At 45.1% G+C, this 17,039-nt stretch overlaps 2 protein-coding genes across 2 annotated transcripts in view; both read left to right on the top strand.

Moving 5' to 3' along the window:
- Positions 1-12,442: 12,442 nt before the first annotated feature.
- Positions 12,443-16,080, top strand: T265_08194 (hypothetical protein; the record flags this gene model as incomplete). The annotated part of the gene is made up of 4 exons (XM_009173923.1): positions 12,443-12,542; positions 12,584-12,699; positions 15,163-15,249; positions 15,772-16,080. The coding sequence occupies 4 exons, from the start codon at positions 12,443-12,445 to the stop codon at positions 16,078-16,080; spliced, it is 612 nt and encodes a 203-aa protein (XP_009172187.1).
- A 480-nt stretch (positions 16,081-16,560) lies between these two features.
- T265_08193 (hypothetical protein) overlaps positions 16,561-17,039 on the top strand; it is a gene marked incomplete at both ends in the record, with an annotated part of 36,149 nt that continues 35,670 nt past the window's right edge. Inside the window, 2 exons of the mRNA XM_009173922.1 lie at positions 16,561-16,624; positions 16,943-17,017. Of these exons, the coding sequence (XP_009172186.1) occupies positions 16,561-16,624; positions 16,943-17,017 (139 nt within the window). The remainder of the gene's footprint in view (positions 16,625-16,942; positions 17,018-17,039) is intronic.

Raw genomic sequence — 17,039 nt, 5'->3', positions numbered from 1 at the left:
TTGAATATCGTGGGGGATGAGTAGATTTAAACAACTTTCAACAAAACTGCGGCCGTTTGGGAAGATCTTCTACGCCCGAAAAATTGCCATCAAATATTAAAAATTTATGTTAAAGTTTCTCTCCTTCGAACCACGGTTTCAGAGAAATTTTGGGTGTGCGTCTAGCCCATGGCGAGACTGACCATTTTTGGCGTGCAAAATTGAACTTTGCGCTCAAAGCAAAAACTAGGTTGTTCAAATAATTTCGATGACATGATGGTCAGTTGGTGCTACTTGAAGTTTCTGAAAAATATAATCAAATGCTACCATTTTCTCTAAGTTTTGGCTTCTAGTGACGGTGAAGGAAAGATTTCGGGTGGACCTCCAAGGGCCTGTCTGCTCTTCGTATTCTGAGACTTGCCTTGGACCATTGGTGTGTTCCTCCGAATTTTTTCCAGAACGCTCTGAAGAACTGTTGTACTGCATGCGTTTAAACGTTTGCACTTGGAAACACCGAAGTTGTTTATGCTCGATTTTAAACGCGAAAATCCGTGGCCGTCGCTCTGTGAACCGGTTGCGTGTACCAGTCCACCCGTCTCAGAAATGAGCTTGCGTATGTTGCATGTTCCGCATACGCTTTGAGGCCGGAGTTGTGATTAAGCGATCTGAACGCAACCTCTGTCATCATGACTAATATGAGCAAGACAATTCAGTCGGGGACACTGATGTCTCTGATGTCCGCATTAGCAAGGCGGTCTCAAAACCATGCGGGAGATAGCCAATATAAACAAGGCAGGACTGAGAAAAGACTGTCCTCTACTTGTTCTTTATGGATGAGCATGCCAGTGAACCACTACAAATGGCTAACCACCGCGCGTCCGTGCCAAATGCAGTCCATTCATGAATCCCGGGGGCATTTTCGGTCAAAATTGCAAAAGTTTCTACCGGATATTTCGTCTGAGGCTCCACGGGAAGCCATCGATAAGGCGACTTATGAATATTTCTCACAGCCTGGCATTCACATGTCCAATAACTTCACTAGCACACCATGCAACTTGATGAAAAGCGTTCTGATGCTCTTCATAAGGAACAGTCCCATGAGCCTCAGACTTGCGTCTCCAAAATAACACGGATTCTTTGCCAACCGACCACTTACATTCACGGATAGCCTGGCACAAGCGATGGTCTGAGGGTTAATATCGATGGCCTTGTTCGTCGATTTTTAAAAAACATTGTATATGGTTCCGAATGTTCCACTGCACTACAACCTCGGGTTCGTTGAACTCACCGATGAATCGTGCGCAGGCCTCCCATTTCATCCACTCAGGTCATTCCCGTTAAGGTTCTATCTTCCCTCATGTTCTTCCATTTTGTTCTCTGAAGCGATCATGTACATATAAAATGTAAACTCCATTATTTCCTGGATAACAGCAGTCACAGCTAGCGCCTTATGGTTGTTTTTCTGCATGCACTATTTGTTTCTTGAAGTTGGCAGCAGTAACTCGGCGACAAAGGCCTTACCTTCAGAAAATAAGGCACCTAATCTGGCCCAGATGGTTATTTTTTTCTGAACAGCAAACAAATCCACCGGTTCCTGGGTCCATTGGGCGCACTGGCATCCCCTTTGAAATTTTTCTATTAATCGGATCTATTTAATCAGATCCCTCCTGGCACCCTCATCCTATCCCTCCTTATTCTCTTTCTTCAAAAACTTCAAACTTCTGCTGTATTGCACAAACGCCCGTACAGCCGTTATTCCTCTGATCTCTATGGTCTCCGGTCTACAGTCACCTGGTTCGCCAACTGAAGGAAAATTAGCCGCGACCCTGCATCGGCTTTATTCTGACTGTAAACGTATGACATATACCTGACGGAATGCCACCCGCGAGTTAGGAACAAACATTATTATTATTACTAATACCTATTCTTCTTTTCCAGCTGTTTTTCTCGAAGCTTCACCTCATGTTTATCCCACATTCTGACCTTATTAAAAGGCATCTTACATGAGATGCCAAATGCATGCTTCCTTACATGGGCGACCCGAAGTACAATAATAGGTTTATTTCCTAACTTCAGGTTGCAACACCGACGTACTTCAAACTGATAGTCAGTGAACCAGCGTCTTCTTCTGAATGGTGGAAAACGTGTTACTCACTTCCGCCCAAATAGCATTCTCAGCGGCCAAGTCATTCCTCAAACAAAGAATGTATTTGGCTACTCGTCACCAGGCATATCGGCTAAACCAAGATCCTGAAAACCGTGCTCCAACCCGCAGAATTCAGTTACTCTAAACCAAAGAAACAGAAGTGAAATTCATCCAAGTACAACGTGAAAAGAAAGACAAACCGTAAGTACGACAAGTCACTTTCGAAACCTAAGAATTTCAATGAACTCGTGACTAAGCCAGGGCCCCATACTAGCTGTTGTAGCGCGTTAATTTATCAAGCAGACCGCTAAGTCAGGAAAAGCATTGTCTGTTAGAGGAAGGCTTGAAATTTGCAGTGAGCAAAAGGGTGATAAAGGCGGAAGAAACCATCCCTAGCGTTGAATCTGCGTTCGAAAGACTTCCGCTAACGGATGCGGAGAAGGTGCGGGTAGAACTGGTCACAGTTCTTAAGTCCCAGCAGCCAGGAGCCAAATATTATACCCGCACGGCGAAGAGTTAAACTCCCTAAAACAGGTGGGCAACATGGTGATTAGAATGACGGATAAGGGTACGCCACTGATGAGCAAGAGTAATTATCTACAGAAGATCGAACAACACCTGGCCGATAATCTTTACCAGGGAAGCAATAATGCAAATATTGCATTTAAAATGAATAATCTTGAGGCTGAAGTTGAGAGATATATGCGGTCTGTAATAAACCACCTAGGGCAAGGACGCTGGTATCAACCGTAACCCAAAATTGCAACCCATTCACGAATTTATGGCCTTCCAAAAATCCATAAACCGGCCGTCCCGGTGAGACCGATAGTGGACGGATTGGTTTTCCCATCGCACGAGCCCGCCAGATATTTGGCTGATATTTCAGAACTCCTAGCCGGGAAAGGAAATCGTTTGACTTTGCCAACAAAGTAGCTAGGGTCACCGTTGAACGTCCATCCATGTTGACATCCTTGTAAATTTCGATGTCAATTCGTTATATACAAATAGGTCGAAGGTGGAGTCTTTAGAAATACCTAAGCGACTGTCACCAGCAGACACCACCCTTTCAGAATGGACACAGCTTATGGGAGGTAATATAGTGGAAGGCATAAAAGCATGTCTGAATCCCACCCACTTTGTTTCCCATTCCGTGGCTTCACAGTGAAGAAGAAGGTACGGAACTGGGATCTTCGATATTCCCCGTTTTGGTAAAAATATCTGTGAATGAATTTTAACAGAGAGCTTAAGCAGGATTCCTCCACCCACTTAAGATACTCTGGCGTTATGTAAATGACACTTTCGTCGTGCTGAAACGAAACAATGTGAGTTTTACAACTATCTGAATGAACCGAGTCCATACATCGAATTTAGTATGAGGATGGAGACAACCTCGGGTACGCTGGTCTTTTCAGACTGCATGACACATAAGTTCGGGAGGAGAATAAATCACATAGTGTATGAGAAGCCAGCCGACACTGGGGCACCTCTGAACTACTCGTCTGCCCATCCAAAATCGGTATTCGCCAATATTGCTTCATCGATATTTAAGCGTGTAAGAGCCCGGTGCACAGAGGAAGCTGATCGGACAGCGGCCCAAATTGAAGAAAAGAACAAACTTTGGGGTAGTGGATATTAAGCTAGCTTGCTTAGGAATCAATTGCGAGGAGCATCCGTACAGGTAGCGAAACCCAACGTGCACTGTAACGGGACGGCTGGTATCTGATTTAAAACAAGCACATCGTAGGTCGTCCGAAGAATTCTGAATAAGGCCGACATAAGATTGACTTTCCAGAGGGAAGACACTGCGTTCTTCACTGATGAAATTGCAGTATCGCCTCCCGACAAACAGAATTAGGGGCTGCCTACAAGATCATCTGTAACGATTGCATTAGGGTCTATATAGGACAGACGGCCAGAATCGGAGAGCATAAAATGAAAATAGACAGGCAGCCGAGAAAAACAGACGAATATCGAGCATTGCTGGAAGACTCAGCAAGTGCAGAACATGCCTTGGCCAAGGAACACAAAATAGATTTAGGAAATCCTGAGGTTTTGAGGCGAGGATTACGGTCCACGTCACAGGGGCTGAAAGCCAAGACGGTAGAAATCACCCGGCACCTCAGTGTGAGCAGGAAAGGGAGCGTGGAGCTGACAAGCCTGTGGATAATGGTTTTGGATCAGTCGAGCTGACAGGGATTGGTGCGCGGTCATCAGAAGGAGGAGTAACAATCATATGAATTCCACTTGACATCACTCCCCAACAAAATTGTCGCAACACTAAGAACCTGTAGCGGAGAGGGACCTAAGTGTGCGTGTTCAATAAAATATACAATCAAAGTATCAGATTAGAAATAACAAATGGCAATAAGAAACGGATAAGTGAATGGAACAGACTCACTAAATTGGGGGCCCAATAATCCCACTACACGAAATTTTGTGCAGTAATCGTATTCGGCGGCGAAAAATATATCCAGAGTAAGAAGGATATTCTCCACTGATGTTTCGAGTGTTAGAAGTAAATTCCACGGTAGGAAGTTATCACAGCTGAAAATTGTCACAAGGAGTTATTGTGACATTCAACAGTTTACACACAAACACAATAATCCAATCTCACGACTTCAGCAAACACCAATCAGTTCAATCGGATGCAATTTCACTGACTCAGCAAAAAGCAGGGAAGTCGCGCCAAGAAATTGTGTATTTTCATCATTTTCGATTTTAATGTGATTATTGGTACAATAAAACAAAATGTCATGATACGTATACAGTGTTTACAAACTGCAATTCAAGTTTATATGAAGACAGTAGAAAATGGGGAGAATGTAACATTGATTTGCAAAACACCACAAACCCCACAAAAGCCAAAGAAAACTCCCAGTGGCACAAGAGGTAAATCATCAGTTGAAGCACCATGAAGTGAAAGATTACCGAAAGAAGCCAAAACCATCAATCCATCAACGCAAGATTGTTAATACTACACTAACTGACAGGAGCCGTTACTTGGCACTCAACCTCGATGTAGTGTGATAATCTGAGGAGGATTTACGGATTGATTCCCCGTCTGCCTTACAACCAGGCCGAGTTGATGACCCGCTCACTTGGCCTGATGAAGCTCTTGTGTCAAAAGTGAAACGGTGCCCAAAAACCTGCTGATTGTTTAACAAGATTTTCTGAAACGATGTGTCCATATATTGTTGTAAACAGACCCGGTGAACGCCCTTTCGTGCATAATGAAAATGGACCGGTTGATATTACGAATCTGTGTAACAGAAAAATTTGTGTACATTGTGCCCTTTAAACATGTCCTTTATCCATAAAAAAAATTGGCCAGACCGTCAGTCACCCTGTCAGTCACCCGTCAGTCACCTGCTTCAGTGCACTTTTCCCTCATTAAATCGCGTATCTAAACAAAAGATATCTATTCAGTTAACGAAATACGTAATGCTATAGAAGAAACAAAAAGAAGGTAGAGAACACCGCGCACCACGCACTTGGGATTAGGCTCAAGTCACTGCTAGATACTTCTTATGTGAGCCGTCATCCTGGTAAGCTTGTTGTTCGACGCTGAATGTTTAACCGGTGCAGAAACACCGTTTTTCGCTCATTAGTTTCAAGTGAACGGAAACTACCGGACCATAGAAAGAAAATTGATCCGAGAAGCTCCGGCTTCTATGTAGCTCTGTATCCATAAGGATTACCCACTCGAAGTAAGCAGACCTCACATCGACTTCAAGATGTGTCGGGAGTCGTCTACGTTCTAAATGTAAGCGTAGTTCTATTTGTCAAAAATAAGCCAATCATAATCGAGCGCATATGGTTGCGCCTTTCTCGTCTCCCCAGAGGGCGCCGCCTCGACTTTGTGGGGGGGGGGGTTCTGTGATAATATTGGCCGTTAGTTATATGCTATCTTCCTCTACCAAGATTTTTCTTGGGCAACGTCATAAAATTAGGGGCATTTGCACGTGTTTGCTGGATAGAGGAAACGAGGAGCCCAGGGAATGTGCAAAGACTACGCCATGGCGTCGTCTTGGTCGACTCGCCCACCAGAATTGGCTATTTGTTACGTGTGATAAGCCATGTAAATGCTTCTGGCGGACGAGTTGGTCAAGGATCGCTCGAGTCGTTCTTAACTAGACAGGATAAACGTTAGGATCTCGGACTAAACACAAAGGCAAGTCCGTCGCAGTAGGGCAATTGTTCCGCTGTATGTAACACCCTTTCGGTGCCTAGCTGCTATGCCACCCGAAGGAAGCACGAGGGCTGGAATACTGCCAGATTGTTCATGTCTAGGCAGGGGAAGTCGAAAGTCAGAGGTCGGGTTCGAACCACGTACCATCCGGTCAGCAGACAAGCACTCTAACCACAGCCATCTCGCCCCTAGTGGTTAATGACGAAAGTCGTCTACCTATCTGTCATTCTTCAAGAATCCCGCACAAAAGATGGAGAATAACCATACTTCGTCTTTCAAAGTGACATCGAAACATTAAGACCGTGCTCTAAATTCGAGTCAGAACCATAACCGTCCATCGGACATCAGCAATACTGTACTCTTGTTAAGATCTGCTCTCAGTTATCCAAATACAGATTAGTACCTGAGTTGGCTTCGGACGGTGGCTCAGATCCATTTTTTCTCCGGAGTGTCACTGGGCTGCTGCTTCTAGTGAAGTCACACCCCCCACCTGTGTTTGAAGCTAGAGGTGAAATCCTCACTCTGTGCTTGTTTGACTTAATAGCCTCTATCCGGATGAAGGGCACGATCTCAACCAGCTGGGATGAGTGGTAATAATGCCCATTTTTAAAACAATACCATCACTGAGTGTGGCAGTCAGATGAATCACCTTGAATTCCCCAGAAACTGGAGTCCGCCTTGTTTATTTCAGACCTCTTTAATGAGGGTGCCTAAAGGTGACATCGGAAGAACAAGCGGAATTCTGCCCGGGGCAGGGTTATATGGACAATGTTCTGACACTCATTCAAATGTCACAGCAACGACATGCATACTAATTCCCGGTGATCTTCGTGTTCTTCCCCGACCTAAAGGTATCACAGTGTCCTGGTAGTCGTGCTTCTGTGCTACAAAAACCACGTGGGCTATAGTGCCTGAGACACAGGTCCTAAAGGCTCATCCACGCCGGGAATGCCAACTGGGAGCAGTTCAACAAAGAACAGTGAGCCTCCGTACTGCGAGAATCGTACTCGTCTGGGGGTAAATTTCTACTGTCCTCTGCGATAAGAGTGTGACGGCGGTAAGACGTTTCCACCAGGCGGCCGGCATATCCCTCGGGAAAGAACGGGTTAGGTAAGGTCGTTCCTAAAAACCGCACACCGATCGCCAAACGACTGACCTTGACTGGGGCCGAAATACTTTAAAACCAGAGAGCCCGGGGCTGCTCAAAAGGCATCTGCCATGCGCAACCGCATTAGGATTCGGATGACTGTGCCTCACTCCCTTCGTCCTTTGGTTGGACCAGTTCCCCGTGACCAAGTGAGTCAGGCTTATGAATCTATGGCTCGGGGAAGAGCCTCTCAAAATAACCCTAACAACTGCTGTTTCGCCGTTCAAACTTTTAAGTCAAGAACTGAATAAAAGTCCTGAAGCAGAATCTTACGTAACCCCATTGCCTTGTAGGTCAGGCTCCTGAGTCAAAGGCACAAGGTGGGAATCCTCAATCAAACCCCCTTCGGTCTGGGCAATCGGGAATTGTCATTCACCCATACAGTTTTTCGTTCACTGACTCCTCTTCACACGCCCCTCAACCAAGTTCTGATTCATTTAGCTGCCAGTTGTCAAACCATTGCTGTGTATCTCAGGTTCTGCCTAGTTAAATAAATCAAAACGAACCCTTAGTAATTTCAAATGTTCTTTTGTACATTGTGGCTTTAGGCCTCCGTAGTCTATATCAAATTGGGTAACTGGTAGCTACTGCTGTTCTCTCTCTGGGTTGTGTGAATAGTCTCCAAAACAGGCATCCTAGACGTCATTCTGTAATTTATCTCAAACCGCCCGGTACTATGCCAGGTTCCTCGCACTTTTCTCTCCGATCATGTGGTAGTCCTGGTGCGATGTCTTGTGTCCATGGCGTTTGATTTGTGCTTAGCCCCAGGGGTGAGTGCACCTTGCTAAACTGGTCGCCTTTATGTTGTCGAGTTGATTGTTTCAATCAGCATCAGGGGTTCGCAACGTGGTAAAGGGTTTTTGTTTGTTCTTTCAGCCTAAGCTCGGACAGGATGCAGCTCTGAGGCTGAAAAATCCCAGCTTCTATCGAGGCTTATCACGGCTGTTCTGGTCTGCAAGAAGCACGTGCGCCGTAATTCTAGTAGGCGATATGAATTCTCAGGCATCCTCATTCTGAGGGCAGGGGCATCTAATCGGCCGATTCCTAATTGACATTCACCGCACAAATAGTGGAAAGCGACTTCGGTTATGTGCTGGACATCATTCGTTTCTAGTCCACATAAGTTCTCAGCGCAAGTGTGACTTACAGGCCACTAGCTGCCCACCATCCGTAGACTCAGTTCGATCATTTTGGTACCAGCTGCCGGTGGGAATCCATACACGATTGTAGCTCATTTTGGAGTACACCACTGGACTCTGATCACGGCATTGCGCGAACATGTGTATCTGTTCGCTTCCCCCGGGACAAGTCAGCTGATGCAAAAGCACTCAGTTCACCGCCTACAAAGCATCTCTGTAGCTCAACGTTTTCGAGTTGGTTTGTCTTGGGAGCGTTCAGAACTCAGTAGATACGATGGTAGTAATGGTAATTTGGATGAGGATTAGAGAAAGATGAAGTAGCCGTAATCACAGCCCTTCAAATGATCTGTCCTAGTTTGCTCGCACACCGGGATGAACATTGGGTCTAGTGTCGAAGCTTTTGCACAAATTGATCTAGATTTTTATCTCCGTCTTGCTTACAAGTATTCAAATCACGTCGAGCTGTAAACACTAGGAGCCACGTATTTGAACAAGGTTTTCAGTTCATCTGGTGAATGAGAAGCAATGGAGTGAAGGAAATTCGCGAAAGCACAAAACCAGTGTTTCGAGATATCTGCCGAGCCTTGAGTTGTGGAACCAGTTACGAACCGTTGTGGGCGTGAGAATCGATCCATTGTCCGATGAAACCTTTTGGATGGATAAGTTGCTGCTTCTAGGCCTTCGATCTTTTCCATTCGTACTCTGATTGTCGCCGTACTCCGTCCCTAGTCAAACATCTCATCACAATCAGCAGCTTCGACTGAGTTAATGAAAACTATACCAGCAAGAAAGGACTATGGTGGCGTGCTCAGATCCTCCACACGTGGAATAATGAAGGATCTAAGGATCGACAGAGCGCTGATGGATCTCGAAAGTCACAGTAATGGAGAATGTTTTTGTAACAAGAAACAATCGAACTTTGTATCAGCTAATTCGACCAACTAGTCTGAAGACGGTGGGTGTTGGTGAAACAATCCGTGAAAAAGATTCGACATCGGTTCATTCACAGAACAGCATCGTCTTGAACGATTGGTTGAACGCTTCGGAGAACCACCATAATTTAAAACTCTATAAGAACCAACTGAACCCGAGGGGAACGTGGATACCATCCAGGCATCCACGACGGAAGTTCAGCGCGCAGTCTTATTGCCCCATCGCAAGATGGTTTGTATCCTGCACTCTTCAAGGGTTGTGCGTTCCCCGTTGCTATCCTGACAGCTTGACTTCAAAGTATCTAGAATAAGGGAAGTATACCAACAGAATGGAACACCTTGACGGTGATTTCAAAACGAGTACAAGGACATTGTGTAAAAACCACCGAGGCATGAATTTAGTGTTCTTAGCTTCCGATGTATCATCTGGTAGTATCCTGCAAAGGTTGCTCCACTATCAGAATAGTCAGATTCACCAGAATCAAGCTTTGTTTCGTCGTGGTCTAGGTTGCACTAATCATGTCTTCGCCCAGCACCAAGTATTGGAATGAAATCAATCCATCCAAGGACCAACAATGTTCGTATTTCTGAATCTCCAATCTGCTTTTGATTCCGTTGATTATCAGAAACTCCGGTAATAGCTAGTGATGAAATATGTCCCCTCTGAATTCTTGTCCCTTATAAGGGCCTTACGTGTCTCCTGTCATGTACACGTATGTATCTACGGCAAATTCTCTCTTGAGTTCACTATATCCGGTGGTATCAGGCAGATATGTCCTTCCCCGCCGCGACCCGAACTCTCCTACTTTATGGACCGGGGACATGGTCGATGTGCTTGGAAGACACTCGTAGATTCTCTGTTTGACTATCCGTGCCTCCGAAGCATTGCGCGAGTCTAGTAGGAGCGTCAGATCAGTAATACCGAAACAGGTCAGATGGTTTTTGGGAATGTTCATTCTCCCCCGGTAGACTAACTGATCGCACTCCAAATGTTCCACTGGTTAGGTCATGTGCTTCAAATGCTAGAGGACGATTCGCCTCATTGAGCCCTCTTCGTCCGTCCTTGCATGGGATGGAAAAGACCGGGCGATGTTCAGTCGATAACTTGGCAAAAAAGCATGAAAGCTCTCACCAGTCAATGGAGCCACTTTGGTAACTGCCATCTACCCGGATAGGGAGCGCGGGTGACCCTAACAGATATGGCTGTGCCGTTCAGTCAATGGCGGTATTGCATCAAAGCTATTTCTATTGCGTAGCTTTCACTTCCCTTCGTACTGAATAGACAGATCCATTGGTCATCAATACACAGACTGGGGCATCGTCTCCAACGCGTGGCTATCGTTCCTCTATTCTACTTATCCTCGGTATATGAAACGGTTACAGCTGGAACTACTGCTAGGCACCGAAAGGGTGCTATAGCCGAATTATCATTATATTATCGGTCATGAGGATTGTGGAAATTCCTCGGTCCAGTCGTCAGGGCGTCCGTTACTGAAAATGGTCTTGCTGGTTTGATCATTGATAGTTTCGCTCTTTGGTGTGAATCCACCGAAATAGTGGACCTTCCATTTTCCTAGCCTTTCTTGACCATGAGGCTTCACGGTCGACGCGCACGCTCACTCCCACTTGGCTCCGATAATTCGTCGCGCTGAATTATGTCCGGGGCCGATCTGGACATCTCTCGGAGGTTCAAGCAGTGCAACTGTCCTGTCTGATACTAGTGCTTGAGCGGACCTAGTAGCGCCTTGCCACGGGCAAAACTCCCGGCACTGTATAAACATGTGGTTGTGTCCGTCCAGTACAAATTGCTCGGCTATTTACCCATCCCTTACGCGGCTATGGAATCAGAGAGAAAAACGGCCTCGGAATTACTCATGTTCACACTCCACATATGTACCAAAACGAGCAGCACCCAGTTATTGATCTGCGCCATCGCCTACGCTCTGATACACTAATTCAACTGGAACGCCACTGGTTATCAGCCGTATTTTGCAGCGTCTCCAACCAGGCACAATGTGAATCACGTGGTCGCCCATCCTGGAAGTTGAGTCACACCGACACTACTCTTCCAAACTCCTCTGCCATATCAGAGGTTGACCTGCATTCTACTGGTGTTCGAGGATAATAGCCACGTTCCTTTAACAGGCGGAAACTTTAACTCCACACTCCTTAGCGGTATTCAAAGACGGTCTCGCTGTTTACCCGGGCTCGACTTATCGACTTGAATGACGCATGCTTTGTCCACTTTTCTGCCCTGAAAAAGCCTGATCAGGTCGACTTTCCACACCTGGATAACAGCTTTTTCAACATACCTTTAAGGACTGGTCCATTATTAAATTCGAGTGTATATGCTCTTGGAAAAATTTGAACTTCCGCATGTTCGGCTTATGGTGATACTTTTGAGGGAGTAATGCGTGATGGGTAGTCTTGAGATAGCACTTCACATTGATTGACGTGTAGCCTGGTATATAATGGTTCATGGTTCATGAATTATTTGTGGGTTTTTGGCACCTGTAACCGCCCTTGAAATCAGCACTTATGCAATCCGGCGGCTGTTCCTTCGCTTGCTTCCGGATGTGTAATTGGTTGGTTCCCAAACGCTGGCCTCTAATCGTTGTTGAATGGCATATTCTCGCCGGAAGATTACCCAGAGTGGTCTTTGGTTTTTTTTGGTGACCATTCAGACAGACTATAAAAAATCGAAACTAAAGCCCAGGGTTCCATACTTGATGCTTGGTTTTGTTTGCGCAGATTATTGATAACTACTACCATATACATTAATATTGATCCAGGCGGTTCATAGCCGAGACGAACTGAAGGTCGTTGGGCAGAACATTTACTGACTTGCCCACTGATCAAAGTTCCACTCATCCCTGCTTTTCAGACTTTCTTTCCTGATACCTTCATGTGATGACTGAGTTCAAGCTCAAAGTCGGTACTCGAGTTGAGGTAATGGGGAAAGACTCGATTGGTACGGTTGCGTTTATCGGTCCTACACAGTTCTCCACAGGTAAAGACCCATAGTTTTCTAATGCTTGCTTTTACATCCAGGCAAATGGGTTGGTGTCGTGTTGGATGAGCCCAAAGGAAAGAATAATGGAACAGTACAAGGCAAACGGTATTTCACCTGTGATGAAAATTTCGGAATTTTTGTTCGTCCAACACAAGTAGGTTGCAATGTGTCCCTCACAGAATATTGGTTTTCGTTTGTGGGTGGCTGCGTCAATCGGTGTTGGAGTTATTCGTGTGTTTACTGATTAGGATGTCCACTGCACTCTTATTTTAGATCCTGTTTTCTGCTGGATCTGCGCGCAGTTGTCTTCCTTAATGTGATTTGTTTATTTGTTTCTGGTCTCTTCGCTCCATGTCACTCTGTCAGAGTGAGAAGGGTACATTTGATGGTCATATAAGTGATATCTCTCCAGTATATTAGTCATCACGTAACATCAATGCCTTCTACTCACCTACTTTGCCCATTTTCTAAAAAAATCGAACTAAGCTACAAGTATACCCGCTACGGACCCTCCGTATCTTTTTTCTTGATCTATGGATTTTTGGATAAATGACAATCGATCCTTATTTCTTCTGAACACACTGTGTTCTCTCAGATCACGTGGATTAACTGTTGGTTGTGTGCGTTACTCACCAAGGTTAGAAAGCGTCGCTGTGGGGTTTATTAGCACCACATCTCACTGAATGGGTTTAGAAGTGGTAGCCCGCATACCTGATCAACCCTCTCAGAAATTCTATCTACTCTTAAACTTGAGGAACTTCGGTGTCCTGTATGCATCCGAGTCGTTTTTGTCATCCATTATTTTGAGATCAAATTCATTAACACTGTGGTTCAAGATGAAAAGCATCGAGTGTGTGTCATGAAGGTGACTTGTAGCGGTCAAAATTCAAGCGATTTTGACAAGCCCGGCAACTTCGTTTTGTCTAGATCAACCGGAAATCTATATTAGTTTGGAACAAGTAGATGTGCAGTTGATGGTATGGATTGTTTGTGCGTTTGTAGGCAACATGCTCCTGTCCCTCGATGGATAATGTTGCATGAAGCAAGTTACCCGTTTAGCAAATCCCTATCGGGTCGCTCACATCTTACATCCAGGGCTCAGAAGCAGAGTTTCAACTACGACTGGGACAGTTTGTACTACCCACCTAGAATAGAACGAGGACCTCTTTGTCATTCTTTACCGACTTGATCAGCTTTCTTCGCCCAGTGCAAAACTAGCAAGTATCAAACTAGATAAACAAACCAACATTTACACTTGCTAGCAACTATCCATAGGTGCTTTGTGTACGTGGAATTAATAGAAAAACTTACTCAGACGTCCACAATATTGTGATCTACTTAACTTTGAGCGGAAATAACCTCAGTCTACTTTCGATTTTGTTTAGATTCCACTCACCATGTGCCCTATAGATATCTCGATTTCATGATCCATATTGGTGGATTTCTAGTTGCTGTGTTCCCTACGTGTCATTTTTCTTCTTGAACTGAGGTCATTTGTTATTACCGGTGTCTTTTTGTTACCTGTAAGTGGTGATCTCTGCATGTGTGACAGTGTGTTGGTGTGGACGGAGCGAAAGTGCTCGCTCATTGGCCCTTTGCGTCTGTTCATGCCCTGTGCTGTATGTAAATGGGTCACACTGAACTCATGGTGTGCTTCTCACACTAACCTTAGCGTTTGTGACATAGTAGCCATATAAACAGAGAACCAAAAGCAGTAGCCAAACCAAATATCGTTGAGCGCGAGAAGAAACTCGGTTCTTGTCGTAAGCTCTCATTTTCCCCCATTCCTATGCACTGAAATTTCGTATTGATCATCCAGTCTTTCTTTGGCGGTGTGAGAACCATGAATTTATCTCTAGACACAATTGTACCCGTTGACAGATTAATCCACGATTTCCCCGTTTAAATACTTAGCTAGCAGAGCTAGATGTAAGTTTCCCGTTTATCGCGTTTTCCGTTTGGCCTCACCGATCTTCAGATAGATTTCTACTTGCGCACCGCGTAACCACTGCCGATTTCCCATGCACCCTGTTTATTGCACTCTCAAATGGAGAGAACAGCGATCTCTGTCCACAACTATTCATCAGTTAACGTTTTCTAACAATCTTATTGGAATGGTCCTGTGTGTGACCCACAGCATGTGGTATTGCGACTGCATCTTTCAATTTTTGCTTGAGTTTTTTCGCGTCTTGGTCTATCCGTAAGTCTCACGCTAGTTGACAACATGTCCAGCCTGCGTCACTTGGTGAATCATTTTCTAGATCACGTTTCTCAAAGTGACGGATATTGCACTTAACTCTAAACGACACGGACCAAGTGTGTTGTACATACGAACGCGGTGATATCGATTTTCTATGCTGTCTGGTGATCACTGCGAGGACAGCAAGATTTGAAGTCAAATTTTGTCGCCTTCTGTTGCATTGTATGAATTATGAAAACACAGGCGAACGATTTATGTAGATTCATCAAGCCAAGAACAAGGCTCAAGCATGCTACATTCTTCAACCCGTAAGGAGATGCCAGACCATACCTGGCATCCCTAAGTGAGGTCAGTGTTGGGTAATAAATAATAATAATCGTTCAGCTGTAACACCCTTTCAATGACACCCGAAGGAAGTACAAGGGCTTGGATACTGCCAGGTTGACTGAACCTAGACAGGAGAAGTCGAGAGGCAGAGGTCGGGTTCGCACTACGAACGTTATGGTCAGTGATCTCGCGCTGTATCCACAGAGCTACCTCATGTTGGGTGCTTGTTGCATATGCAGGGTGCTGTAGTATGAAACAGCTGACAGGTATTTGGTGCAAAAACTAAGTAGGAGCTTACTTGTGTTCTAAGGCAAAAATACCCAACAAAATGCAGCTAACTGGGTGGTCACTCATCAGTGTTTTAATGGAATTAGTAGTGGCTATCATATGGTAATCGTCGGTATCCGTCGAACGATTCTAATAAGTAGTTTAGAGGACCTTATGTTTGCAGTCTTATAAGCTGCGTTAGGCCATAAACACACTTTGGTATCTTGAATATCGTTCGAACCGAAACAAGGCGACTTTCGTGTAACGTCCAGTTGGGGTCATTATAATCGGGGTCGCCTCCCGTCAACACCGAGTTCATAAAAGCGCGTTGTTGTCTTCTGAAAATTTACCCTCACAATCGGTCGCGTAAGGATTTTCACTGCACCCTGTTATCTCGACGTTAACAGTCCTCGATCTTTCTTGTCCAACCAGCTCAAATTACTCGATGGGCCGAATGAGGCGAGTTTGATGTCCTCATCGGTCTTGTCAGAATCCAGCGCAATCTCTGATACCGGATCAACTCAATCAGGCCCGAAATCCGCCAAGCCACCAAGTCGGTCTGGTTCGTCTTCGTCACTTAGTTCGGTGAACAAAGTTTCAACTCCTGCTAAGGGTAAATCTGTCATCAATTTACACTTGATACGTATCCTGTGTTCCGTCCGATTCTCCATCGTTTTTTTAAAGTCCTCGATTTGTCCAACCAGCTCAAATTACTCGATGGGCCGAATGAGGCGAGTTTGATGTCCTCATCGGTCTTGTCAGAATCCAGCGCAATCTCTGATACCGGATCAACTCAATCAGGCCCGAAATCCGCCAAGCCACCAAGTCGGTCTGGTTCGTCTTCGTCACTTAGTTCGGTGAACAAAGTTTCAACTCCTGCTAAGGGTAAATCTGTCATCAATTTACACTTGATACGTATCCTGTGTTCCGTCCGATTCTCCATCGTTTTTTTAATTCTCTTACTGTGTATTGAGGTTTTACTGACATGGGTACTTTGTATGATATTGTTTAGTTCGTTCACATGCAGGTAGACAAGTAGTTGGATCTCCAGGTAGCTCAGTAGTTAAGGCGTGAGCAAACTGCCCTTGATTCCAAGCCAACCTGGGCATCTCCGCTGCTCCTGTCTAGGTTTGGGCAGCCTGGCAATATCACAAGCCTCGTAGTTCCTTCAGGTGGCATGGCAGCTAGGCACCGAAAGGTTGCTACAGCAGAATGACTATTATGATTAGCGGGGCTACTGGGTACAGTACCGCTGCGGTACAACCAAACTACTGCAAAGGACTACGTAGCTCGAGCTGAAGAGCCTGTTTTGCTGTACAGTAGACCAAGACTGAAGTTCACGTCAAGGAGGCATTGAGATTATGTGTAGTGGGCAAATGCTTCAGCACACTTCGGATTTTTCCGTTGATATTCATGTTTAGTCAGCAATCAGCTCTCCGTTTGGGTTCCGCAGTTCTCCAGTTTAGTTGTAAAACTAAAAACGGCGAAATTGTTAATTTTACTGCTTTCTTTTCTGTCACCGGGCCATTCTTTTCAGCTCAGCCTATTTACTTCTCAATGTATACGTAACTCTGCCTACTATGGACCCGATTCCAATTTTTAGGTGCGCAAGTCAAACCATCTCCATTGACTAGAACGATCAAACCACCGACACATTCGGCTGGTTCCCGTTCAGCAGGTAGTTTCCTTTTGTAGGACAG

Source organism: Opisthorchis viverrini (assembly GCF_000715545.1).
Source record: "Opisthorchis viverrini unplaced genomic scaffold opera_v5_206, whole genome shotgun sequence".
Taxonomy (NCBI): domain Eukaryota; kingdom Metazoa; phylum Platyhelminthes; class Trematoda; order Opisthorchiida; family Opisthorchiidae; genus Opisthorchis; species Opisthorchis viverrini.
Note: the sequence above shows the minus strand (reverse complement) of the source record. Positions and strands in the feature narration are given on the sequence as shown.